The sequence below is a fragment of the Dendrobates tinctorius genome, unplaced genomic scaffold (genome assembly GCF_039654945.1).
Source record: "Dendrobates tinctorius isolate UK_male_01 unplaced genomic scaffold, ASM3965494v1 ptg000120l, whole genome shotgun sequence".
Classification (NCBI taxonomy): Eukaryota; Metazoa; Chordata; class Amphibia; order Anura; family Dendrobatidae; genus Dendrobates; species Dendrobates tinctorius.
The window spans coordinates 26235866-26263105 of record NW_027361788.1 but is presented as its reverse complement, the minus strand read 5'-3'; the positions used below and the strand labels follow the sequence as shown (position 1 = coordinate 26263105).

The following is a 27240-nucleotide window of genomic DNA, read 5'->3' as shown; positions in this document are numbered from 1 at the left end:
CGATATCACTAGCAATATCGCTAAAGCATCACCGATTTGGTGACGCAGCAGCGATATCGCTAGCAATATCGCTATGTGTGATACTTACCTCCGACCGGCTCCCCCGCTGTCTGTCGTTGATCGCGCAGCTCTATTTCTCGTCGGGCGCGTCCTGCTGGGCTTCCTGCTGGCGCCGACGAGCGACGCGTGGATGCGGGCAGGAGGACGTCAGGATCGCCGCTTCTGAAAGCTAAGTAACGACCGCTGTATCGCTGCTGCATCGCTGTGAGATCTGCCTGTGTGGCAGCTCACTAGCGACCATTTAGCGATGCACTAGCAATCCTGACCGGGTCGTATCGTTGTCGGGATCGCTGGTGCATCGCTAAATGTAAAGGGGCCTGTTATGATGAGTCACCGAAGGAGGAAAAAACAAAATACCAGCTAAGTCCAGAAAAACCAGAGAGGTTGGCAGCTATCGGATTGCAGACCCCTGAACCTATCCACAACAACTAGCAGTAGCCGTGGGGGGTTCCTACGGTGCCCTAGACCCCTCGATCACAGCCGGAGTGCTACATAGCCTAAAGACAGAAAGGGGAAAAACTAAACTGCCCCAGAGCAGACCCCAAAGCAATAGGCAGCCCCCAACATATAATGACGGTGAAGCAAGATGAAAACACTAACACAGATAGAAAGATAGGTTGAGCAAATGATGGGGCCCAAGCTAACTACATAGGACAGGATAGGAAAGCTGCTGTCTGCCATCCGCAAAAACCCTATCAAAATGAGCCAACCGACTGATAGGAAAAACAGGCCCTGAAGTCGCTAGGCTTCAAAAGACTATATCAGCACTCAGGTATATTCTGAAGACAGAGCAAAAGATCAACAGATCAGAGACAAAAATGGAATTCAGCTCACCCCCGGCCGGGGATGGCAGAACTCCCAAAAAACAAGGCAAAACAAAAACACAACTGAAGAGTACAAAGCAGAGCAGAAAAACTTAGCTTTGAGACGCAGGAATCAGACTGGTCTCCAAGAAACCAGCAGGAAAATCACCAGCCAGGAAGAAGGGCGTCGGCAGCCTTATATCCAGTCCTCAATTCCAGCCACCCAGTTATCATCTAGCTGCCCAGGTTTTTATTAATCAGTCTCACTACCTTCCTTCACCAGAGGAGGGAGTTCATCAAACCTCAATGGTGAAGGGAAAAATGAACTCACAACAGGGGCCTTAAGTTGTGATGATGCAAGACAATTCAAGAGCTGTACAAAACCAGGAGCCAGATAATCAGCTCAGTGCAGGAATCTAAACATGGCATCCGATCTCAATTCCAGCCAATTCTGCATTGAAAATGTCAAACAGTGCTCTTTCCCTTCCGAGCTCTGCCATGCAACCAAACAGTTGTTTACCCCCACATATGGGGTATCGGCGCATTCAGGAGAAATTGCACAACAAATTTTGTCATAAATTTTCCCTTTTTACATTTGTGAAAATAAAAAAAACTGGTTCTGAAGTAAAATGTTTGTGAAAAAAAGTTAAATGTTCATTTTTTCCTTCCACATTAGTTCAGTTCCTGTGAAGCACATAAAGGGTTAATAAACTTCTTGAATGTGGTTTTGAGCACCTTGAGGGGTGCAGATTTTAGAATGGTGTCACTTTTGGGTATTTTCTGTCATGTACACCCCTCCAAGTGACTTCAAATGTTATGTGGTCCCTGAAAAAAAGGTTCTGTAAATTTTGTTGTAAAAATGAGAAATCGCTGGTCAAATTTTAACCCTTATAATTTCCTAACAAAAGAAAATTTTGTTTCCAAAATTCTGCTTATGTAAAGTAAACATGTGGGAAATGTTATTTATTAACTATTTTATTTATTAACTATTTTTTTTCATAAATAAACACAAGTCATATCGAAGAAATTTTACCAATAACATGAAGTACAATATGTCACAAAAAATAATCTCCGAATCAGCGGGATCCGTTAAAGCGTTCCAGAATTATAACCTCATAAAGTGACAGTGGTCCGAATTGTTAAAATTGGCCCGGTCATTAAGCTGCAAATTGGCTCCATCACTAAGGGGTTAAGCAGTGTCATCTTGTCTTCCCACTCTCATTTTATATGTTTAATTATGAATCCACAGTATTAAGAGAAAAAAAAGTACATTAGACTGAATAAATCCAGTGTTTCTGTGGTTTAATTCAGGAACGTACGTGTCAGCAGGTTCCCACTGAGCGGTAATAGACTCCCAGCAAGCATGTTATTGAGTCACCTCCATAACTCTTCACTACTGACCTGATGAGATCATGATTGTAACTACACGGCTGCTCTGCAGAGTCTCGTGTCTCTGGCGTTAACATGTTCTTGACCGTTTTGGGGTTCTTGTCACCTGGACATTGTCTGGATTGGCAACAACAATATTATGCTTCAATCTGACTTCATCATCTGGATCTGTGGTATGTAACCATATCTAATTCATTAGCCAGAAGGAAAAGCTTGCATCACCTGCATTCACTTAGATTAGCATTGGAGACCTGGCAGAGCAGTTTTATCTGAGGACAACATAGGAAAAAGAGCAGAAACCTTATGGTAAATGTGGAAAGTATCTTCAAAGTTACAAATAAATTTCCATTTAGGTCATACATTTTTTAGGTAAAGGTAGTGATTCACATGGACTGCAGGATTCAGACTGGTACGTGGATATGTTGGGTGCTATCTGGTTTGTTGAAACGTAAAGCACAAGTATAACTAATGTTATAACATCATGCACACAGCCATATAATTCAAAGGTTATTTTTTTTCCTCAAGGATTCCATATGCTGAATTAAATATATTTTCCTCTCAGAACATTGTATGCAGGGAAAGAATACAGTGACACATAATACAGACGAATAGGGACTATGTGTGGGTGTGTTGCCATGCAGAGTCACAGCACAGGACAATGCTGTAATGTGCAATAAAGCCATTAAATAGAACCGGTCAGGTGATCTCTGCTGCCCCATGTCAGAGCAGGTCATGATAGGCAGTGTTCCCCCCTAGACAGCCACCAACAGGTCATGTTTTCAGGATTTCCTTAGTATTGCCAGGTGATAATTACATTCTGGATGGGCAAGAATTCCATCACCTGGCCAATACTAAGGAAATCCGGAAAACATGACCCATTGGTGGCTTCTGAGGACCAGAATTGGGGAGAGGGAGAGAAGATGAGCACTGTCATGTATTGGATTATACAGGACTAATGATGAGCGAACATCTTCGGATAACATGTTATCCGAGGATCTTGTTCTTGCTCGAATAATATGTTCGATTCCCCGCGGCTGCATGTTTTGCGGCTGTTAGACAGATGCAGCACATGTGAGGATCCCTGCGTGTGTTGCAGCTGTTTAACAAACAGGCAATCCCTGCATGTGTTGCAGCTGTCTAACAAACAGGCAATCCCCGTATTTGTTGCGACTGTCTAACAAACAGGCAATCCCTGCATGTGTTGCGGCTGCCTAACAAACAGGCAATCCCTGCATGTGTTGCGGCTGTCTAACAAACAGGCAATCCCTGCATGTGTTGCAGCTGTCTAACAAACAGGCAATCCCCGTATTTGTTGCGACTGTCTAACAAACAGGCAATCCCTGCATGTGTTGCGGCTGCCTAACAAACAGGCAATCCCTGCATGTGTTGCGGCTGTCTAACAAACAGGCAATCCCTGCCTGTGTTGCAGCTGTCTAACAAACAGACAATCATTGCATATCTTGCGGCTGTCTAACAAACAGTCAATCCTGGCATGTGTTACAACTGTCTAATAGCCAGGAATGATTAAGGCAAGGGAAATCGAACATATTATTCAAGCACACCCCAGATACTCAGATAACATCCAAGCATGCTTTGAATAACACCTTATCTGAGCATGTTCGCTTTTCACTATACAGGACACCTAGGACAGAGAACGTCTTGTTTACCCACACACAGAACAGTTGACAGCTTTCCCAGCATTAAGCCGGTTTCACACATGTGACGTGTGATTTGTTATGCCCACACTGGGCCGTGATTCTGACCAAATCTCTACAGCATCATCAGAAAGTTCAGGTCAACAGTCAGCTGTCCTGTACTCAGACCTTGAATGTCAGATGTATGAATTCAAAACAAGGAGAAAAGACTAGGCTAATAGCACTGTGTATGAACTTAGCCTAAGGCCTAATTCAGAATATCCATTTTTGTTGTACGTTAAAAAAACGGACATGTTTCTTCAGTGATTTTCATCAGTGTGACATCCAAGTTTTGTCAGAGTTTCATCAGTTTTTCTAAAACTAAAAAAGTGGTTTGGTACCGTGTTAGCCAGTAGAAAAAAATATATATATAAAGTGCAACTTTATATAGCACTTTATATATATCAGTTTTTCTCTGATGAGGACAAAAAAGTTATATATAATATAAAATATAAATATATATATATATATAAGTGCTACTTTATATAGCACTTTATATATATATATCAGTTTTTCTCTGAGGAAAAAAAAAAGTTTTTCCTACTTCTCCTGATTAAGATAGGATGGCATCTGAGTGCTAATAGTAGACAGAGTGAAGGAATTGCACACCTAACTGCACTTGGAGATGATTCAAATTGGATGTACTGTCAGTATTTCATATCCATTGGTTACACTGAAGTAAGTACAGTATTGCGTTAACATTTCGGGTGTAGACAATTCATCAGACGTATAGGCTATATTCTATGCATATAAGTCGAAGGAGTCCAGGCTGCGGGGTAAGGATTCCCCCAATCCCCAAACAAGGACAACCAGGATCCAGCTCTTTCAAGGTGTGTCTGAGTACTGTTCTTATTTTTTCATTGACCCATAGATTTGCATTGATGATTTTGATCCAACACTCTGATCAATATCTGATATGTCTCTGCAATTTTACACAGACCACCTAGTCTGAGGAAAAGTTTAGATATGTGAACTACTCCATAGACTATTGCAGGTATAAGTGCTACATGTGAAAAACATGGATAGCACTCATACGCAAACAAATGATGTCTGAATGAGGCCTAAATCTGTGTATAGTGTGGGGTAAGTCGGACTGTTTCTGTCTCTCATGGGCATCCTGCCATTATTTATTAAGATTTACTAAGTTTTTATAAAATAATCCTTTTCAAAATTGTGTATTCCAATATATCTGCTCTCCTGCTGTCATATCCTTCTCTCAAACAGGGCTGGAGAGATCACCGGACAGCTTCACTTTAAATGCAATGTACATAGGGAACCAGCATTGGTCAGTGATATCGTCACTGCATAGCTATCACTACTGGATGTAAAAAAGACTCTTCTTACGCCCACAAGCAGTGGGCACACAATATGTTCTGAGAACATTTGGTAGGTTCAGGGTTGGCAGCAGAAACCCCTCATACATGATCCTCTCACATACAGTTGTGCTCAAAAGTTTACATACCCCGGCAGAACTTTTGCTTTCATGGCCTTTTTTCAGAGAATATGAATGATAACACCATGGTTAGTGATTGGGTGAAGCCATTTATTGACAAACTACTGTTTTTTTCTCTTTTTAAATCATAATGACAACCCAAAACATCCAAATGATGCTGATTAAAAGTTCACATACCCCATTTCTTAATACTGTGTATTGCCCCCTCTAACATCAAAGACAGCTTGAAGTCTTTTGTGTTAGTTGTGGATGAAGTTCTTCATTTTCTCAGATGGTAAAGCTGCCCACTCTTCTTGTCAAAAAGCCTCCAGTTCCTGTAAATTCCTGGGCTGTCTAGTATGAACTGTGCGCTTGAGATCTCCCCAGAGTGGCTCAATGATATTGAGGTCAGGAGGCTAGGATTGCCACTCCAGAGCGTTCACTTTCTTCTGCTGCAGCCAATGACAGGTTGACTTCACCTTGTGTTTTGGATTGTTGTCATGTTGGAGCGTCCAAGTACGTCCCATGCACAGCTTCTGAGCTGATGATTGCAAATTTGCCTCTAGTATTTGCTGATAACATGCTGAATTCATCTTTCCTCCAAGTTTCCTGTGCCTTTGTAGTTCACATAACCCCAAAACATCAGCGATCCACCTCCGTGCTTTACAGTAGGAATGGTGTTCCTTTCATCTTAGGCCTTGTTGACCTCTCCCTAAATGTAACGTTTATGGTTGTGGCCAAAAAGTTAAATTTTGGTCTCATCACTCCAAATTACCTTGTTCCAGAAGTTTTGAGGCTGGTCTCTGTGCTGTTTTGCATATTGTAGGTGAGATACTTTGTGGCATTTGCGCAGTAATGGCTTTCTTCTGGCGACTCGACCATGCAGCCCATTTTTCTTCGAGTGCCTCCTTATTGTGCGTCTTGAAACAGCGACACCGCTAGTTTTCAGAGAGTCCAGTATTTCAGCTGATGTTATTTGTGGTTTTTCTTTGCATCCCAAACTATTTTTCTGGCAGTTGTGTTCAAAATTTTTGTTGGTCTACCTGACCGGGGTTTTGTTTTTACAGAGCCCCTGATTTTCTATTTGTTAATCACAGTTTGAACGCTGCGGACTGGTATCATCAATTCCTTGGATATCTTTTTGTATCCCTTTTATGTTTTATACACTTCAACTACCTTTCCCATAGATCCGTTGACAATTCTTTTGCTTTCCCCATGACTCGCAATCCAGAAATGTCAGTGGCTGGAAGAAAACTGCAAGAGTCTGGATCCCAGAAACTCACTCAGCTTTTATGCACACACACTGATTACAAGCACACAGGTCACAGTTGAGGATGTTACCTTTAGTAGCCATTAAAACCCATTTGTGTCAACTTCTGTGCATGTTATCAGGCCAAAATCACCAGGGTATGTGAACTTTTGATCAGGGTCATTTGGATGTTTTGGGTTGTCATTATGATTTTAAAAGAGAAAACACAGTAGTGTGACAATAAATGGCTTCACCCAACCACTAACTTTGAGTGGAGAAAAAGTTTTGGTGTTATCATTCATATTCTGTGAAAAAAGGCCAAGCACGCAAAAATTCTGCCGGGGTATGTAAACTTTTGAGCACAACTGTATGTGCTGACTCAGCTCTCTTGTAACCAGTTAATGCTGGATATGACTCACGTGTTGGCGAGTGGTTAGCGCGTCGCTTTCTATGAATGTCGTAGCTGGGTCCAGCTGGACTGAGCTGCTCTTATTGTTCCTGAAGCCAATCAACCAAGCAGCCCAAGAAGAATCTAATGCAGGGAGAAATTAGGACATGGATAATAATGTAAATGTACCATTCTGTCTCAGGATTATCACTATTGGATCAAATGACAAAAACAGATACAGTAAATCCACAGGAATGCAAGCTTATAGGACAATATAATCACAGGCCTGTAATGTAACACCTTAATTTCAGTTATGGCACATACAGTCCCTTATAATGTACAGCATGATATGTGGTGTGAGAAGTTCCCATCCACTTGGGAGCCTCCAGATGCGCCGTGTGTGGGCCGTTAGCCAAATACAACACACCCGTCTTTCTGCTCTGTGCATTTATAGCTTTAGATGTTTACTTTCTGGCCCCTCTTCTCTGCATTTTTACTTGTCACTTCCCATTGCTCTTTTTCTCCCTCATTCATGTAAGCTAAACATAAATTGTTCTCTCCCCCTCCCACACAAGTTAACTGAATATTGGAGGGCGGCATGCAGTGCAGCAGTGCATGCCGTATCTCCAAGTATTGAATATGATGGTGGCACCAGCGTTTCCCAACTCGTCTTTTGCAATGTGGAATAGATTGGCTAGATTGTGTCATGTCATTATTACTATGTCCATATCCATATGTAATATATCATTTGATTTGTTTACAGGGAGAACAAGGGGAAGATGGCAAAACGGAAGGTGCCCCCGGTGCTCCTGGAGATAGAGTAAGACCTTATTCACACTAAGAATCAAAACTAAGAGAAAACTGACAAAGAGGCCAATAATCTTTAAGTTAAAAGTAAATCAGGAACATTATTGATTAAGAATTTGATGCACCGGGGGAATAAAAACAGCCAGAAGAAAAGCAGACGCTAATCCAACTGGTAAACATATATAATATAACCAAAAACCATAGATGATACAGAAGTATAAAAGATACAGTGTCTTTGGAAAGTATTCGGCTCCCTGGAACTTTTCAGCCTTTTCCCACATATCATGCTTCAAACATAGAGATACCAAATGTAAATTTTTGGTGAAGAATCATCAACACTTTTCAGTTTTTGAATTTCCACAAAAATTTAAAATAACCAATAAATTTTGTTCAACTTCACAATTCTGTCCCACTTGTTGATTCTTCACCAAAAATTTACATTTGGTATCTTTATGTTTGAAGCATGATATCTGGGAAAAGGTTGAAAAGTTCCAGGGAGCCGAATACTTTCGCAAGTCACTGTATGTATAAGAAAGTCGCTGCTAGGTATCAAAACACACCTATTGGTTATACAGCACACTTGTGAATTAATAGTAATGTCATATTAAATAGAAGGGTATCAGAAAATGGATGCACCTATGTATCATCTATGGTTTTTGATTATATTATACATGTTTACCACTTGCATTAGCGTCCGCTTTTCTTCTGGTTGTTTTTATTCCCCCCGTGCACCAAATTCTTGATCAATAAAGTTCTTGATTTACTTTTCACTTAAATATTATTGGCCTCTTTGTCGGTTTTCTGTTCATTTTTGTTATCATGCAATATTACTGATGGGTCACTGTTAGTGATGATCGAATGTGCTGGGATAAGGTGTTATCTGAGTATGCACGTGTGCTAATCGAGTGTCTTCTGCGTGCTCGAAAAATGTTTGACTCTCAGCTCCTGCATGTCCTAACAAACAGGCAATACATGCATGTGTTGCGGCTGTCTAACAGCCGTAAGACATGCAGCCACGGCGACTCGAACATGTTTCTTAAGCACCGCCGTTGAAACTCTGTTAGCAGATGAGGATGCTCATATAGCACCTTATCCCAGCACGGTCACTAGTCACTATATAATAGTCCAGCATACACATGCACCTATATAGGATGCTCCTTCTCACTTATGGTGTGATTTCGGTCACCATTTAGTTACAATGATTATATATGCATGTGTATTATTGCTCACTTTTGAGTTTTCTTAATCTTACTCACACCAACACTAGACTAGATCCCCATGCACAGCCTGGGCAAGACGCATATATTAGTCAATTAATGTATCTGCATTTGCTCATCCTCCCTCTACAGCCAGAACTGGTCCAGCAGGAGGTGATTTTTTTTTTTTTTTTGTGGGGGAGAGCTCCTTGTCCCAAGTTCTTGACCAACTTGTTAGTGAGTCAGAAATAGATTTTAGGACTTTGTCTAGTGCCCAACAAAATAACGGTACAGAAACTCACACGACCTGATGCAACCCATTATCATTTTTTAGGGACCTGTTGGTGATCGTGGAGACAGAGGGGAATCGGGGGACCCAGGATACCCTGTGAGTTGATGCACTGACCAGATTTTTTATGATGTGGCTTACTTTCTATAAGTACTAGGGCTGAAACATGTATGACATATACACTAATTTATCATAAATCTGTCCAAATATGCAGAGCAAAACTGAACGTCCTTCAACAGCATGTCGCTTTTCCATCTTAGGTTTTTTATTATCTGCTCATTTAATATAGAATATCCTTCTATTGATCACAGCTCCATATTCCCTGCACCTTCATGTAGGCACCACTAAAGGGAGAGCTGCTGTATATAAACTTCTCGGCTCCCCTTAGTGGTGGCGACAGGCAGCCAGCTTTGTAAAGTAGTAAAGTCTATGTAGAGGATTCTGAGTGGACACATAAGAATAGTAAATCTGTCCTGTATTATTAATTATCCATTCGGGATACAGCAGATTTGTTGTTAGAAGTAATTTTATTAATTCTCAGGTTGATATTAATCTTTTTTTTTTTTTTGATACTTCTATACAGGGTCAAGAAGGACCAGAAGGCCCCAGAGGAAAAGCCGGACAACAGGGTTTACCAGTAAGTTCCTGCATGTATCTATATATTCCTATCATTTGTGAAGAATGTTTACAATTTATGTGAGGGGTATGCCCAATTGCAGATATGTGAACACACCGTTATTGTGCCACAAGGTCATTTACTATTTACTTTTTGTTATATGGATTTTGGCTTCTATTGATTTCAGTTGGTAGAAGCGATGTGGCCAAAATTGCCATTGTAAAATGTGTGCACAATACCTGAAAGCACACGTAATGTACCTTATATACTTGTGTATAAGCCGACCCCCTTAATTTTGCCACAAAAAACTGGGAAAACTTATTGACTCGTGTATAAGCCTCGTGTGGAAAATGCAGCAGCTACTGGTAAATTTCAAAAATAAAAAGATACCAATAAAAATAAAATTAATTGAGACATCAGTAGGTTAAATGTTTTTGAATATCCATATTGAATCAGGAACCCCATATGATGCTCCATACAGTTCATGATGGCCCCATAAGATGCTCCATACAAAATACACCACATATAATGCTGCACAAAGGTTAATAATGGCCCCATAAGATGCTCCATAGAATAATATGCCCCATATGCTGCTCCATAAAGGTTATAGCCCAATAAGATGCTCCATAGATTATGCCCCATATGCTGCCCCATAAAATGCTCCATAGATTATGCTCCATATGCTACCCCATAAGATGCTCCATAGAATATCCCCCCATATGCTGCCCCCATAAGATACTCCATTGAATATGCCCCCATATGCTGCCCCCATATGCTAGCCCCCATAAGATGCTCCATTGAATATGCCCCCATAAGATGCTCCATTGAATATGCCCCCATAAGATGCTCCATTGAATATGCCCCCATAAGATGCTCCATAGATTATGCCCCCATATATTGCTGCTGCCGCTACTGCAGGTATTAAAAAAAAAAAAAAAAAAAAAAGACATACTCGCCTCTCGTCACTAGGGGCCAGGTGTCGGTGTGCTGAGCAGGCGGGGACACCGGCGCGCTATGGGGGACAGGTGTCTTCGCTGGCTCAGGACCCAGCACCTGAGATATTCACCTGTCTCGGTACCAACGCTGCTCGCAGCTGTCTGCCCACCGGGTCCCTCTGTGACTGTTCAGACAGAGGGCACGCACTAACTACATCATTGCGCCCTCTGCTATCTGAACGTCACTGGCAGCGGCGAGCAGTGTTGGAACCAGGACAGGTGAATATAGCATAATACCTCCCCATGGCGCGGTCTCTGCAGCCCTGTTCTCCCTTCCTTCCTTCAGCGGTCACGTGGTACCGCTCATTAAAGTAAAAAATATGTGCATATTCATGACTGAGCGGCACCATGTGACCGCTGTAGGAAGGAAGGGAGACCGTGGGACAAGCAGGGGGGGCTGCAGAGACCGCGCCAGGGGGTTGAGTATGATGTGACACCCCCGCTCCTCCCCCACCTTCCCCCTGGCTATATGACTTGCGTATAAGCCGAGAGGGGGACTTTCAGCTCAAAAAAATGGGCTGAAAATCTCAGCTTATATGCATGTATATACGGTATTTGAAGAGTTACATCTTTCTTTATTTTTTTTGCAGGGCCATCCTGGACCACGAGGTTTTCAGGGGTTAAAGGGATCCAAAGGCATGATGGTAGGTTGTGATTAGTCACATAGTCATGGTAGCTACAGGCTACTACTGCCAGAGTAGCAAGCAATTAATGTTATCTATTCATTATGACAGGAGTTTACCAGCTTGTGTGTCCTCCTTGTGAGAGTTGAATATAATTGCTCCTGACAGATTTTCACCAAAAATTGCTTCCATTTTGTTTATCGTGTATCCAGAGATATCACCATCGTATAGAGTCCATTTTCTCTTCAGTAAATTGCCAACCAATGATTATGGAGGTAGTTATCAATTTGTATGAACAGAAGTCTTAGGATGGCCTTTCAGTATTTGGGCATTATGTCACTGAGTGAATTAATGAGATCTGTCTTTGTTTCTAAAACTTCATAATTGTGAGCTCTGAATTTCAGGTTAAAGTGTAGAAGAAAACAATGTAGACTTCAACTAGCCTTATATACAGTGTCATTTCACTTTTATCAGGGTTTAACGGGAAAACCAGGAAAATCGGGAGAAGCCGCCTCACGTGGACCACCTGTAAGTAAAGTTCCCCACAAGAAAATTCATATCTAGAATAGCAAATCCCATTGTGTTTGCGACTCATTGTGGCCCATACAATGCGGCTGGCCATTCAATATCTGTCCCAACTCTCCCATACATAATAATACTTGGCCAAGCTTTCCTGTGTTCTCTATGGGGAGGGCAGAGTAAGCAACTGAAGAAGTCATCTAGCAGCGGATTATCTCCCTGCAGATCAAAAGGATCGAGCTAAATGTTTCACACTCTTCATATTTATGTCACACAGACTGAAACGTACTAGACGCCACCAAGAGATGGCGCTACATGCACATCTCATCACTTCAGAAAGTTTGTCTCTCTCTCTCTCTCAGAGAGGTTATGCAGCAGCTGCATTGTATATTAGCCAAGTTTCAGATGCTGCCAGGAAGTTCCTGCTTGTCTTTTTTAAACGAGGTTCTGCAGTAGAGGTTTGTTTTGTAAGACATAATCTACCTCCTATAATAAATTAGGTATCCCCTCTGAGCTCAGTGACCTGTATGGAAGCTCAGTGCCTCGGAGAGTAGATCACTTTATATATTTCGGCATCACTTACGGTTCATGGCAGCGGTTAATCAGGAAAAGCAAGAGGCAGAGACCAAGGATTGTGTGTTTTTGTGAAAGGTTTCACCTTTGTAAAATGATTGTACATCCTTGTTTTTAGGGAGCAGTAGGAATGGCTGGACCACGGGGAGTGGTAGGAAGACAAGGCCATGAGGGTCCCCCAGGGCCAGATGGAATACCAGGGAAAGATGGCACCGCCGGGTTGAGCGTAAGTGTCCTGTCTGTGTGTAGTACTTTACAATCCAACAGATGAAACGTGATTTCATTATTTTTTTTTTCCTAGGGAGAACAAGGTGATGATGGAGAAATTGGCCCTGCCGGCATGTCGGGAAAGCGAGGAAACAATGGTGTGCCAGGATTACCTGGGGCTCAGGGACCAATTGGACTCAGGGTAATTGCTGTGTGTGCACTACTAATAATCAGCTTGTTACAGTAGATATCTTGTTCTGGCCAGCGATGAATTATCACTGATTTTCCATGTTCTGACAGAAACATGGCCGCATTGTTCCAAAAACAGCATCACACATGTCTGCAGGCTATGTCTGGTATTGCAGCTGATCTCCATTGAAGTGAATGGCTGCAATACCAAACACAACCTGTATCCAAGTGTGGCACAGTTTTTTTGTGGGTTTTTTTGTTTAGAAAGCAGCAATGTTTTCATAATTAATAAAAAAACAGGGGCAGTAAGTGGAAGCTAAAAGCTGAGATAGACAGAAAATGGCATCACTATGGAGCACTAAGAGAAGCTTTAGGAGATAATTGCCACTGGTATAACAGAACCATTCAGGGATTTTGTGACCCCCCCCTCTGGGTTTAACATTAAAACCTGTGGGGGTGGAGCAGAGGAGGAGCATTACATGCACCGATTGATCATGTAATCAGACATGTCCATATACTGTCCTATCCTGATGGCTACACTTATTAGGTGGTTGTACTGGGGTTATGTCTGATTTCTTTGTGGAGGTGCATCACATTGTGTTTTATGTTGTTTGTCTTTACTCCGGATGAGGAGAGTTCGCTTTCCAATATTATGTCTGTTCAGCGTATCCAGGTGGAGCAAGTCTGACTCATGTTAAAGTGGAAAACAGCCATTATCAACTCCCCTGGGTTTCATTCTGCACTTTACCCGGTCCTCACTGGTCATGTGACCCAATAACGCCAGATACTCTGTATCCTCTGGTATTACAGTATGCCAAAAGAATCTCAGCCAGATGGCTAAGACAAACCTTATTACCTGCTGCCCTCTAGTGGACAAGTTCCATAAACTACGGAAATTGCCTGTCAGAGCGAGGGCTATTATGCTACAACAATGTACAGTTGTGATTTTGAGGCGGATTAAACCTTCCATATTGTGTTGCTGATGGTGCACATTCAGCAGATGTCAGGAGTGTGCGGTGCTTTCCCTGTGGGATCTCTTCTGGCCGGAGGTGTATGCACAGCTGTACACAACTCTCCAATGTCATTTCTGGCCACACATAAATGGTTGCAGATTTCTTTCAGATTTCTTTCTTTTCACGGTTTTTACTGAATTGATTTGTACTATAAGTTCTGGGGTTTTTTTTGTTTGTTTTTTTAATGTTTCCTTTTTATAAAAGAAGGTTACATATTTTGGGGGGTGGTCCCTGTTCTGGGCATCTTTTAAACTATTGACATTATTTTCTTCTGATACACCTGGTGCAATGAATCCTGCTAAATACCCCCCAACCGGAAGTGCCAGTCCCAGTGAAATGTGCCACCTCTTTGCTTTGCATTAGGAAGGTCATTTTCCAAACTCCTGACTTGCGCATAGGGAATATGTGTGTTATCTACAGTTGTACAGTCTAGCAACTAGGTCAGCTCTGAGTTATATGTACAGGGACATATGAACACGATAGGTTCCCTTTAAAGGGAATTATAAAATCAGGAAAAATAGGTTTAGTTTTGCTTGGGTTTTTTTAAATCAGAAATAGCACCACTCTTGTCAATGTGCTATTATCTGGTAATGCAGCTATGATTTGAATGAGATGCAGTACCAGCCACAGGCCATTGACTAGAGTGGTGCTGCTTCTGGCAGGAATAAAACTGCCCCATTCATGGCCACATTTTATATAGTAAGTATGCTGCATAGTATATGCTTTTATTGGATGCCAATGGTAAGAAATATATATTTTATACAACATATACTGGAAACAAATGAGTCCAATATACTCTGGAGGACCTGAAACTTGCTAGAAAAAAAAGTTAAATTCCCTAGCTCCCCTGATTCTGTCAGTAAGTTATTGCTAGTATAACAAAACTGTAAAAACTCGCGCTAAAGTAAGTACCTAGACAATAACAATTAATATCATATAGCCGGAATGATAAATGTGTGTCTCTATGCAGAACTGAGCCAAGGGTGAGTTACCTTTCTATAGTCAACAGTGACATATGAGCGCTGGAATCACAGGGATATTGCTTTGCAGGCAGGTAACTTTAAGGTCCTTCACATGAATAGTCCATATAGAGCGGTACCTGATATCGTGGATCAAAATGACCAGGATTCTAATGGAAGACGTAGTCCCGGCCGGTGACTAACGCCTGTCTGTGGCTCTGTGACGGCCGCCTGTATGAGGTACAAACGCCGCGCTAGGGAGAAAGCCTGCAAGGTGCAGAAACGCTGCAGGACCTTGCGTGATGTCACAGTCACGTGATAGATCACCAGCGATCCTAACAACGATACGACCTGGTCAGGATCGCTGGTGCGTCGCTACATGATTGCTGGTGAGCTCTCAAACAGGCAGATCTCACCAGCGATCAGGACAAGCGAGAACGCTGGTATCCAAGGTAAACAGCTTTGTGGCTCAGTCTCATTCACTTCAGTGGACACAACCCATGGACAGGTGTGGTGCGGTTTCAGAAAGAAAGCAGCCACGTTTGTCTAATTCTGAAAATCCCTTTTAGCTTTTCTTGCAGCCTTTTTCACGTGAAAGACAGAGGAGGAGGGGGGGGGGGGTCCCAGATCAACTAACCTCACCAGTAGAAGCTACAGTTCACCCTTAAGCCACTTTTACACATCAGATTCATGGTCCGAGAAGAGGAGCTTATATGAGAGGGACAGCTGTAACATCCGGACTGGCCTCAAGTTTCCTGACCTGAAATAAGCAGCCTATAAGGCTGCTGAATCTGGGTCAGGAGATCTGCTGGTGGTCTGTACTATAATATCATGAATGTCAGACGTACTAAAGCCTAACATAGGGTTTTCCACCTTTCCTAATATGTTTGAGTTTTTTTTAATCTGTCAGAAATGTCATATTTCCTTTGTTTTCCCTTAAAAGATTTTAACTTATAGCCAGACAATAGGACAATCTGTGCGTGGACCATGGGAAATGTTCAACGGCATTGTGCACTATTATGTGAATATTAGGGGCCATAAGATCTAAGCCAATAGAGAAGCAGATCGAAGAAAGAGAGGGAGAGAACAGTGGAGGAAACACAAAAGAAGAAGGGCAGGGAGGGGGCATTAAAAAAAGCCAAGTGTCCTATGTTCAGTGATCATCAATATATGCCCAATATTTGGCAGAAGATCTAAAATAGAGCCAGTAAAACCAAGTTTTATTAAACCAGTCGTAAGAGTTATCAGCTGAAGCTGTCAGTTCCTCCATCAACATGACTCCATTTATTTTAGAGAACCAAAGGGAGATTGTTAGAGTGGTATATTTTTTTACAGAGCAAGCGGATGCACTCCTGAGCCGTCACAATTAAGTGCCTCAGTATAGAATGCCTGTATATTTTTAACAGGGTGTCGCAGTGATGGAGAAGGACAAGCGCAAGAGTCAAGTAAAACACAAGGTCTGTGAACCTTCATATCACTGATTGTACTTTGTCCCAAAAAGGTGTGATTAACTTACATGACCAAAAAATATGTAGCAGATCAGCTCCTCATCGCCATATCGCCAACTCATGGGGCTAGCCTCAGGAAATAGAGTGTAGTAGAATCTGAACTCTATACCATAGAGATAATAATTTATAACTGGCCTCATGAAAATGAGAACAGATCAACACTTTATGTGCTAAAGAGAAAATTCCCCTTAATTGATCGTTCGATAGAGAAGCCCAAATCCCCTTCCCACTGTGTATGAAGCCTGGTGACTGGAAGGTCAGTCAGCAGAGTGTTTGATAAAGACAAAGTGTACCTCAGAGGTCCTGCACTCAAGCAAGCTGTCTCAAATGTCGTTTTCTGATTATGGTATGATACAAGGATCTGGGAGGGAGTGACTGGAAAAAATGCAACTTATTCTCCAGATGTCCAGGGTGGATGGTGAAGAAACACCAAGGAGATGGTCCTTTGAAGGCCAGAGGTGTCCTGCTCCAAAATGACAAAGTTTGAAGTGACCCCTGTTTTACAAAGAATCGAAAAACACAGTCGGCAAGACCCCGGGAGGAAAGAGGATTACCCAAAATGGGAAACATAAAGAAGTATTGCAGCATAATGTGGTCATGCACAGCGGGAAGGGAACAATAAGCAACGATAGCCCTATTTGTGGGATGTGTTTTAACCACTTTGACCAAAGATGGTTCTAACCAGGGAGCTTATATGAGAGGGACAGCTGTAAAGCTTTACTCAATTCCAACCCATGCTTTTCCAGTGCCATTCCTACACGAGTCCAATATCCTAATATCCTAGACGGTACGAGGCAATGTAATAAGATCTGAAGTTGGGCAAAGCTATAACACCTGAAGATTTTGGATGATTTAAAGGGAACCTGTCAGCAGGATTGTGCTGAGTAACCTACAGTGTCAAGTCGGCGCCATTATACTGATTAAAATGATACCTTGCTTGATGAAATCCGTCTTGTGGTTGTTGTTTAATCTTTATTGTCCGTTTTCAGTTAATGAGACTCGTGCTCTGGGGTGGCCTGTGTGTGTGTGGGGGGGTCTTCATGTGGTGCTATGCTTACATATTCATCTGTATGGCTTCTGACAGGTCACTGATTCCTCACTGACCTGCCCCCTAGTTTACATACTGAATTGAATGTGTTTTGAAAAACAAAAATTCACATTAAGCAGGCAGGTGTCGACTACGCTGTTACATGATCGCATCTAAATTAGCCAGTGACTTATTTTATTTGGTGATATAAATTTATTCAGGAAAAAAATTACGTACAATAACAAATTATATTGTGATATCGTGTTAGCCAGAAAAATCGATGTAAATACTTTTCTGCCCAATGATGACAAAACTCTTCTTGGAGTGATACCTTTATTGGCTAACCAGAAAATATGTTTGCAAGCTTTCCGAGCGAAGAGGCTCCTTCTTCAGGCAAAATTACAAATAGATTAATAAGAAAAAAGCACAACATTTAAGGGGTACTTCACACTAAGCTTAGTTACCCACTATTTACCCTGGATACCAGCGTCCTCGCTGGTCATGATTGCTCGTGAGTCTGCCTGTTTGACAGCTCCCCAGCGATCATGTAGCGACGCACCAGCGATCCTGACAAGGTCGTATCATTGTCGGGATCGTTGGTGCGTTGTTTAGTGTAACAGGACCCTAAGGGGTACTGCACACTAAGCGAGATCGCTGATGAGTCACCGATTTTGTGACGCATCAGCGATCTCGCTGTGTGTGGCACGCATCAGTGACCGGCCCCCCCGCCGGGTATCGCTGATCGTGCAGGAATGTCCTGAGCCATTGTTTGATCGCTGGTCTCCCGCTGGCCAGCATGCATAGCTGCGTGTGGCTGCGGGAGACCAACGATCAGCGAGCTACCAGCGCTGTAAACAGATGCTGGGAGCTGGTATCCAAGGAAAACAGCGGGTAACTAAGCGCGCGCGTGGCTTAGTTACCCGCTGTGTACCTTGGATACCAGCATGCTCGCGCTGGAAGCTGGTATCCAAGGTAAACAGCGAGTAACTAAGCGCCGCGTGCGCTTAGTTACCCGCTGTGTACCTTGGATACCAGCATGCTCGCGCTGTAAGCTGGTATCCAAGGTAAACAGCGAGTAACTAAGCGCCGCGTGCGCTTAGTTACCCGCTGTGTACCTTGGATACCAGCTCCCAGTGCGAGCACGCTGGTATCCAAGGTACACAGCGGGTAACTAAGCGCGCGGCGCTTAGTTACCTGCTGTTTACCTTGGATACCAGCGTTCTCGCTTGTCCTGATCGCTGGTGAGATCTGCCTGTTTGACAGCTCACCAGCAATCATGTAGCGACGCACCAGCGATCCTGACCAGGTCGTATAGTTGTCGGGATCACTGGTGCGTCGTTTAGTGTAACGGGACCCTAAGGGATACTACAGTAGCACATTTGTTCATGAGGTGGGAGGTGTGATGCCTTCTAAAGATAAGCCAAGGAAATCAAACTAGGTATTTTCTTACAAATGGAGCGGCAGTGGGAATGATGTTCTTTCTGAAGTTATCTGGAATCCTTCTGGTGGAGGTGTGAATTGTGTCCATGTAGTGAGTCATGAATGCAGTTGTTAAAGGGAACCTGTCACCTGTTTTGGCCACTATAAGATGCGGCCGCTGCCTTTTGGGGCTTATCTACAGTATTCTATAATGCTGTAGATAAGCCCCCAGTCCCAACCTGAAAGAGAAGAAAAACAATTTTTATTATACTCACCGATTCGATGGGTGTCACAGATCCCGGGTCCGGCACCTCCCATCTTCATGCGATGTCGTCGTCCTGCTTGCTTTGTGCCGCGTACTGATCTGCCCTGTTGAGGGCAGAGTAAAGTACTGCAGTGCACAGCCGCTGGGCCTCCCTGACCTTTCCCGGCGCCTGCGCCCCGATCGTTGCCATGGTCACCCACGGGTCATCAAGCTACTGAAAGCCTCTGAGACCATGCTCACAGCTTTCAATATAGGTATTAATGCACTGCAATGCTAGTTCATTGCAATGTATTATACCTGCAATCAAAGTAAAAAAAAAAAAAAAAGTGAAAGTCCCATAAAGGGACCAGGTAAAAAAAGAAAACATTGTTTTAAAAAAAATATTAAAAAATAATAACAAAATCCACTAATACACATTTGTATGTAAAACAATTAAATAAACAAAAAAGTACACGTTTAGTATTTCCGCGTCCGTAAAAATCCGATCTTTAATAGTGTCACACTAGTTAACCCCTTCAGTGAGCGCCGTAAAAAAAGTAGCAAATTATGCTTTATCATCATACCGCTTGGAAAAGGTGGAATAAAACGCGATAAAAAAGATGAATGTAAATAAAAATAGTATAACTGAAAGCACCATCTTGTCCCGCAAAAAACAAGCCGCCATATAGCTCCATCAGCGGAAAAATAAAAAAGTTATAGCTCTCAGAAAAAAGCAAAGCTAAAATAATTATTTTTTCTATAAAAGTTTTTATTGTGTAAAGGCGCCAAAACATAAAAAAAAGATATCAATGTGGCATCGCTGTAATCGTACTGACCCGAAGAATAAAGCTGCCTTACCAATTTTACCACACGCAGAATGGAGAAAAAAAAACAATTCTTGAATTGCTGGTTTTTGTTCATTCTGCCTCCACAAAAATCAGAATAGAAATCTATCAAAAAATGTCATGTACCTGAAAATGGTACCAATAAAAAAGGCAGCTTGTCCCGCTAAAAAACAAGCCCTCACGTGACTCTGTGGGCCGAAATATGGAAAAATTATAGCTCTCAAAATATGGAAATGCAAAAACGTCTTACAAAAAAAAAGTGTCTTTTAGTGTGTGACAGAAGCTAAACATAAAAATAGGATATAAATCTGGTATATCTGTAATCGCACCAACCCGAAGAATAGAGTCGCCTAATCACTTATACCGAACGAGGAACAGTGTAAAAAATAAAACCAATTCTTCACCTTTTGTGTATTTGTTCATTCTGCCTCCCAAAGATTGCAGTAAGGTGATCACAGTGGTTTACCCCCGCATATGGGGTATCAGCTTACTCAGGACAAATTGCACAACAACTTTTGGGGTCAAATTTATCCTGTTATCCTTGGGAAAATAAAAAATTGGGGGCAGAAAGATCATTTTTGTGGAAAAAATGATTTTTTATATTCATGGCTCTACGTTATGAACTTCTGTGAAGCACTTGGGGGTTCAAAGTGCTCACCACACAGCCAGATAAGTTCCATGGGGGGTCTAGTTTGCAAAATGGGGTCACTTATGGGGGGGTTTCCACTGTTTAGGTACATCAGGGGCTCTCCAAACGCGACATGCGTTCCGCATTTAAATCCGCGTGGAAAATTCCGCACCTGTGGGCACAGCATTTTTCAATTTGCATTGAATTAAATGGTACTGTACACCGCAGCAGAAACTGCTGCGGATCCGCAGGGCCAAATCTGCTGCGGATCCGCAGCAGAATCCGCGACGTGTGCACACACCCTTAAGGAGCTGCAGAGATTGCACCGCCCCACAAATACAAAGTCATAGCAACAATGGCCACCACTTCACCAAGACCGAATGAGAGGAGCTTTAAAACTCGCCTTCCTAAAGTGCTCAAATGAGAGGAAAAATTGTCTGGACCCACTTTTCAGTCTCCTGCTAATTAAAATCACCTGTGCCAAATAAAAGGACAGAACATGCAATATACTAAAAAAGAAAATACCAGCACCTCTAAAAATCATACATTGATTTAATGCCGCTAGGCAAAAATATATATAACTGAACGTATGTCAGATCTATGTGTCTTGGTAAAAAGATCCCAAAATATGTTAAAGCTGAATTAGCTCACTTAAAACTAAAAAGCTTTTTTCAAGGGCGCTACAGTAGACGAAGGGATATTAACATTCATGATTTCCAACTTGGAGAAATTTGTTTTAAAGTTGAAAAGGCCATTGTATAAATGAAATTCTACCGTCAGCAAAGAAATGGCCGGGTTGGTGATGAACAAAAGCAGGTTGTCTGCGTAAGGGTACCGTTACACTTAGCGATGCACCAGCGATCCCGACAACGATATGGATCGCTGGTGCATCGCTAAGTGGCCGCTAGTGAGCTGCCACACAGGCAGATCTCACCAGCGACATAGCAGGGGTCGGGGGTCGTTACCTGTCAGACGCGGCAATCCTGACGTCCTCCCGCCCACGTCCACGCGTCGCTCGTTGGCGCCACAGGAAGCCCAGCAGGAAGCGCCGGACGAGAAATGATCCAGGACGTTCTCGCGCGACCAGCGATGAGCGCGGGGGATCCGGTCGGAGGTAAGTATCAGACATAGCGATATCACTAGCAATATCGCTGCTACGTCACAAAACCAGTGACGTTACAGCGATATTGCTAGCGATATCGCTATGTGTACCGGGGGCTTTAGCCTTAATCTTGAGAGGTGCACTGTGGATGCTAGGCCCCATAATGTTAAACCAAACCCTTCAAAGTAAAGGTTCCATAGTAAGTATAAAAATTAAAGACGAAAGCAGGCACCCTTGGCATGTACCATTGCATATGTTCAAGTCCCGTAACAGAACTCCACTTACTTTCACTCTGGCATTCAGCAGGGCGGAAATCCATCGAAACATCTTAGACTTTAAACCTAGGCTACGGAGTGTCTAATCCATGAAATACCAAAAATACCTCTCACCTCTCTGCCAAAAGCCTTTGAGAGGTGAGAGATGCGTGCATGTGTGTGTGTGTGTGTGTGTGTGTGTGTGTGTGTGAGCGAGCGTGCATGTGCGCGCGTGTGGCGCTGCAGGGGAACGTGCAGGGAGGTGAATGGTGCTTTGTGTAGGTGGAGGAGAGGGCAATGATGGGGTGATGGGGAGAAGGCAATGATGGAGGTGGAGGAAAGGACAATGATGGGGGTGGTGGAAAGGGCAATAATGGGGGGTGGGGGAGGAAGAAATGATGGAGGTGGTGGAATGGGCAATGATGATGGTGGTGGTCGGGGAGAAGGCAATGATGGAGGTCAAAAGGTCAATAAAGACAATGATGGTTGTAGAAAGGACAATGATGGTGGCAGTGGAAAGGACAATAATGGGGGTGGGGAGGGATGAGGAAACGATGGAGGTGGTGGAATGGGTAATGATGGGGGTGGTGGGGAGAAGGCAATGATGGTGGCAGTGGAAAAGACAATGATGGAGATGGAGGGGAAGGAGGCAATGATGGAGGTGATGGAGAGGGCAATTATGGGGGTGGTGGGGGAGAAAGCAATGATGGAGGTGGTGGAAAGAGCAATGATGGGGTGGTGCGGGAGGAGGAAATGATGGAGGTGGTGGATTGGGCAATGATGGGGTGGTAGGGGAAAAGGCAATGAGGGTGGTAGTGGAAAGGACAATGATGGTGGAATGGGCAATGATGGGGGGTGGTAGAGGGGAAGGCAATGATGGAGGTCAAAAGGTCAGTAATGGGGGTGGTGGGGAGTAGGAAATGATGGAGGTGGGGGAAAAAACAATGATGGTTGTAGAAAGGACAATGATGGTGGCAGTGGAAAGGACAATGATGGGGGTGGTGAGGGAGGAGGAAACGATGGAGGTGGTGGAATGGATAATGATGGGGTGGTGGGGAGAAGGCAATGATGGTGGCAGTGGAAAAGACAATGATGGGGATGGAGAGGAAGGAGGCAATGTTGGAGGTGATGGAGAGGGCAATTATGGGGGTGGTGGGGGAGAAAGCAATGATGGAGGTGGTGGAAAGGGCAATGATGGGGTGGTACGGGAGGAGGAAATGATGGAGGTGGTGGATTGGGCAGTGATGGGGGTGGTAGGGGAAAAGGCAATGAGGGTGGTAGTGGAAAGGACAATGATGGTGGAATGGGCAATGATGGGGGGTGGTGGGGGGAGGCAATGATGGAGGTGGTGGAATTGGCACTTATGGGTGGGAGAGAGGACAATGAGGGGTGTGGGGGATTTGGATGCAAGGAAGTTGGATTTATAATGGATTTAGGAAGAGGGGGAGGTGGAGGAAGATATTATCACTTATTATGTCTAACACAGTTCCATAGTATAAAGTGTACTCATTATACATAGCACAGTCCCTTAGTATATAGTGTACTTACTTATTATATATAACACAGTCCCTTAGTATATAGTGTACTCACTAATTCTGTATAACACCATCCTTGGTTACATAGTTTCCTGTTTTATTATGTATAACACCATCCCTTATTACATACCATCCTCTATAGTTATATATGGTGCTGTCCCTTATTACAGTGCCTTACGAAAGTATTCGGCTACCTGGAACTTTTCAACCTTTTCCCACATATCATGCTTCAAACATAAAGATACCAAATGTAAATTTTGGTGAAGAATCAACAACAAGTGGGACACAATTGTGAAGTTGATCGAAATGTATTGGTTATTTTAAATTTTTGTGGAAAGTCAAAAACTGAAAAGTGGGGCGTGCAATATTATTCGGCCCCTGTACTTTCAGTGCAGCAAACTCACTCCAGAAGTTCATTGTGGATCTCTGAATGATCCAATGTTGTCCTAAATGACTAATGATGATAAGTATAATCCACCTGTGTGTAATCGAGTCTCCATATAAATGCACCTGCTCTGTGATAGCCTCAGGGTTCTGTTTGAAGCACAGAGAGCATCATGAAGACCAAGAAACACAACAGGCAGGTCTGTGATACTGTTGTGGAGAATTTTAAAGCCGGATTTGGATACAAAATGATTTCCAAAACTTTAAACATCCCAAGGAGCATTGTGCAAGCGATCATATTGAAATGGAAGGAGTATCATACCACTGCAAATCTACCAAGACCCGGCCGTCCCTCTAAACTTTCATCTCAAACAAGGAGAAGACTGGTCAGAGATGCAGCCAAGAGGCCCATGATCACTCTGGATGAACTGCAGAGATCTACAGCTGAGGTGGTACAGTCTGTCCATAGGACAACAATCAGTCGTATACTGCACAAATCTGGCCTTTATGGAAGAGTGGCAGGAAGAAAGCCATTTCTCAAAGATATCCATAAAAAGTGCTATTTAAAGTTTGCAACAAGCCACCTGGGAGACACACCAAACATGTGGAAGAAGGTGCTCTGGTCAGATGAAACCAAAATCGAACATTTTGGCAACAATGCCAAATGATATGTTTGGCGTAAAGGCTCTTCACTCTGAACGCACCATCCCCACTGTCAAACATGGTGGTGGCAGCATCATGGTTTGGGCCTGCATTTCTTCAGCAGGGACAGGGAAGATGGATGGAGCCAAATACAGGACCATTCTCGAAGAATATATGTTGGAATCTGCAAAAGACCTGAGACTAGGACGGAGAGTTGTCTTCCAACAAGACAATGATCCCAAACATAAAGCAAAATCTACAATGGAATGGTTCACAAATAAACGTATCCAGGTATTAGAATGGCCAAGTCAAAGTCCAGACCTGAAACCAATTGAGAATCTGTGGAAAGAGTTGAAAACTGCTGTTCACAAACGGTCTCCATCAAACCTCACTGAGCTCGAGCTGTTTGCCAAGGAAGAAAGGGCAAGAATTTCAGTCTCTCGATGTACAAAACTGATAGTGACATACCCCAAGCGACTTACAGCTGTAATGGCAGCAAAAGGTGGCGCAACAAAGTATTAAGTTAAAGGGGCCGAATAATATTGCACGCCCCACTTTTCAGTTTTTGCATTTCCACAAAAATTTAAAATAACCAATAAATCTCGTTCAACTTCACAATTATGTTCCACTTGGTGTTGATTCTTCACCAAAAATTTATGTTTGGTATCTTTATGTTTGAAGCAAGATATGTGGGAAAAGGTTGAAAAGTTCCAGGGGGCCGAATACTTTCGCAAGGCACTGTATATAGCTTCCTCTACTGTTAGGGTATGTGCACACTTTGCGGATTTGTTGCGGATCCGCAGCGGATTTTCTGTGCGGAATCGCTGCAGATCCGCAAGTGTTTGGCCATACAATGTTAACCAATGGAAAAATAAAATTGCTGTTCACATGCACACTGAATCCGCAGCGGTTTATTTTCCGCAGCATGTCAATTCTTTGTGCGGATTCCGCTGAGTTTCTACACCCATTTCATTATAGAAAACTGCAGGCCAAAAATGCATGACAATCCGCACAAAATTTGCATAAAAAACGCATGGATTTTGACCTGCGGATACTGCCAAGAGATGCAGAATCCGCTCAGGAAATTCCTGAGCCCAATCCACAATGTGTACACATACCCTTATGTACAGTGCTGTCTCTTACCTGTATTCTTGTTTTTGTTATTCACAGCATTCTCTTTTATTACATAGTCCCCTCGCTTGTTAGATATAAAATGACTGCTGATGGAGGAGCCGGTGACCAGACTACCAGTCCTTCAGCTCCTCCATTAGAAAATAAAGATTTCCCATGCTCCATCAGCCATCATTATATTATACAGCTAACATAACAGGACGGTATGTAATAAAAAACAGGACTCTATAAAATCCAATATGTAAGGGACGGTGCTGTAGATAACAAGAGAGGTTACTGTATAATAAGGGATGGCACTATACATAATAAAGGAGACTATGTAATATATACATGTATGTGTGTGTGACTATATATTTCTTTATGTACCGTATATCTATGTAGCTTTGTCACCATAAAAGGAGGGGGTCCCAGACACTTCTTACACAGGGGCCCCAAGCTGTCAGTGTCCGCCCCTGGGCTGGAATTTTATTCTAACTCTATGTATAAGGTTCAGAGCCTTGGTAGTATTGTCCCTAGCTTCTCTGCCTTCCTGAAACCCGCTTGGTCTGGGTGAATAATATCCATAAGCAAGGGTGACAATGTGGACCTTAGTCTTTATCATGACCTCAGTTACTTTCAGTATGTATGACTGTATCTGCTCTGTGTCACCAGCAGAGCCATAAAGGTGAGCAATTAAAACTTTGGTTTCCACGTGATAAAAGACCTAATATGTCCCAAGTCCGCAGTATAGACGTGCTGTATCCTTCCCGTCGCTTTCTGTGAGAACCACCTATGTTCTTTTGGCATACTGTAAGCAGGTTTACGCTCACTAAATAAAACCCACAAACGGTCTATAGTGGGAGCTTCACTTAAAAAGTTTACTTCTAAATTTCATAATGGGTGAAAATTAAGCATGTGATCACCACCAGCAGTGGATGCTTATCACTCCTCAACCTTTCAACTTGAATCTTCCAAGTTGTCTTTTGTTTTTCATTAGGGAGATTAATAACATCTACATTGTGATTGCTGTAAGTGGAAAAGTTAATGCACTGAAAAAAATATCAGAGAACGGTGTCTATAGCAGGAATGTTTAGGATAGCTTTGTGTTCTGTTGCTTCCATGAATTACAAAACACTGCAAGCTGCGCAGACCGCTGTCTGCTGCCTCTCTCTTTTCTCTTGGACACTCAACTAAGCTCACATCTAATCAAGTAAAAGCAAATAAGAATTGGATGAGCATTCAGGAGAGTAGAGAAAGGTTGAAGAGTGACAGGTCAGACAACCCGGCTGTCTGTAGAAAGCAGCCTGTAGTGTTTTGTTTAAGTGCAAATGCACCAGGATGAATTGCTTAAGTTTTACAGTAGTACTACTAGAAATCGCAAAGGCATTCACAGCAGCAAATTATTACCAAATCTTGCAGATTTTGGTACCAACTTTTCTGTGGATTTGATAGGTTAAAAAACACATTATAATCGCTTACTTCTGACTCCCTTGCTTGGTCCTCTTCTGGCCTGTGCTTATGCAATGCTGTCGTATCCTAGA

General features: G+C 42.8%; 1 protein-coding gene and 1 long non-coding RNA gene across 2 annotated transcripts in view; one reads left to right on the top strand and one right to left on the bottom strand.

The window, feature by feature from the left end:
* The window catches only part of COL27A1 (collagen type XXVII alpha 1 chain), a 460501-nt gene that overhangs the window by 373829 nt on the left and 59432 nt on the right, over nucleotides 1–27240 (top strand). The window contains exons 42-48 of the mRNA XM_073590987.1: nucleotides 7779–7835; nucleotides 9353–9406; nucleotides 9891–9944; nucleotides 11509–11562; nucleotides 12016–12069; nucleotides 12752–12859; nucleotides 12935–13042. Of these exons, the coding sequence (XP_073447088.1) occupies nucleotides 7779–7835; nucleotides 9353–9406; nucleotides 9891–9944; nucleotides 11509–11562; nucleotides 12016–12069; nucleotides 12752–12859; nucleotides 12935–13042 (489 nt within the window). The remainder of the gene's footprint in view (nucleotides 1–7778; nucleotides 7836–9352; nucleotides 9407–9890; nucleotides 9945–11508; nucleotides 11563–12015; nucleotides 12070–12751; nucleotides 12860–12934; nucleotides 13043–27240) is intronic.
* On the bottom strand, nucleotides 1842–27240 carry LOC141101702 (uncharacterized). Its single transcript, XR_012235010.1, has 3 exons — nucleotides 27179–27240; nucleotides 7047–7159; nucleotides 1842–2521 (listed from the first exon to the last, which is right to left on the bottom strand). It is a non-coding gene; the product is annotated as an uncharacterized lncRNA (long non-coding RNA).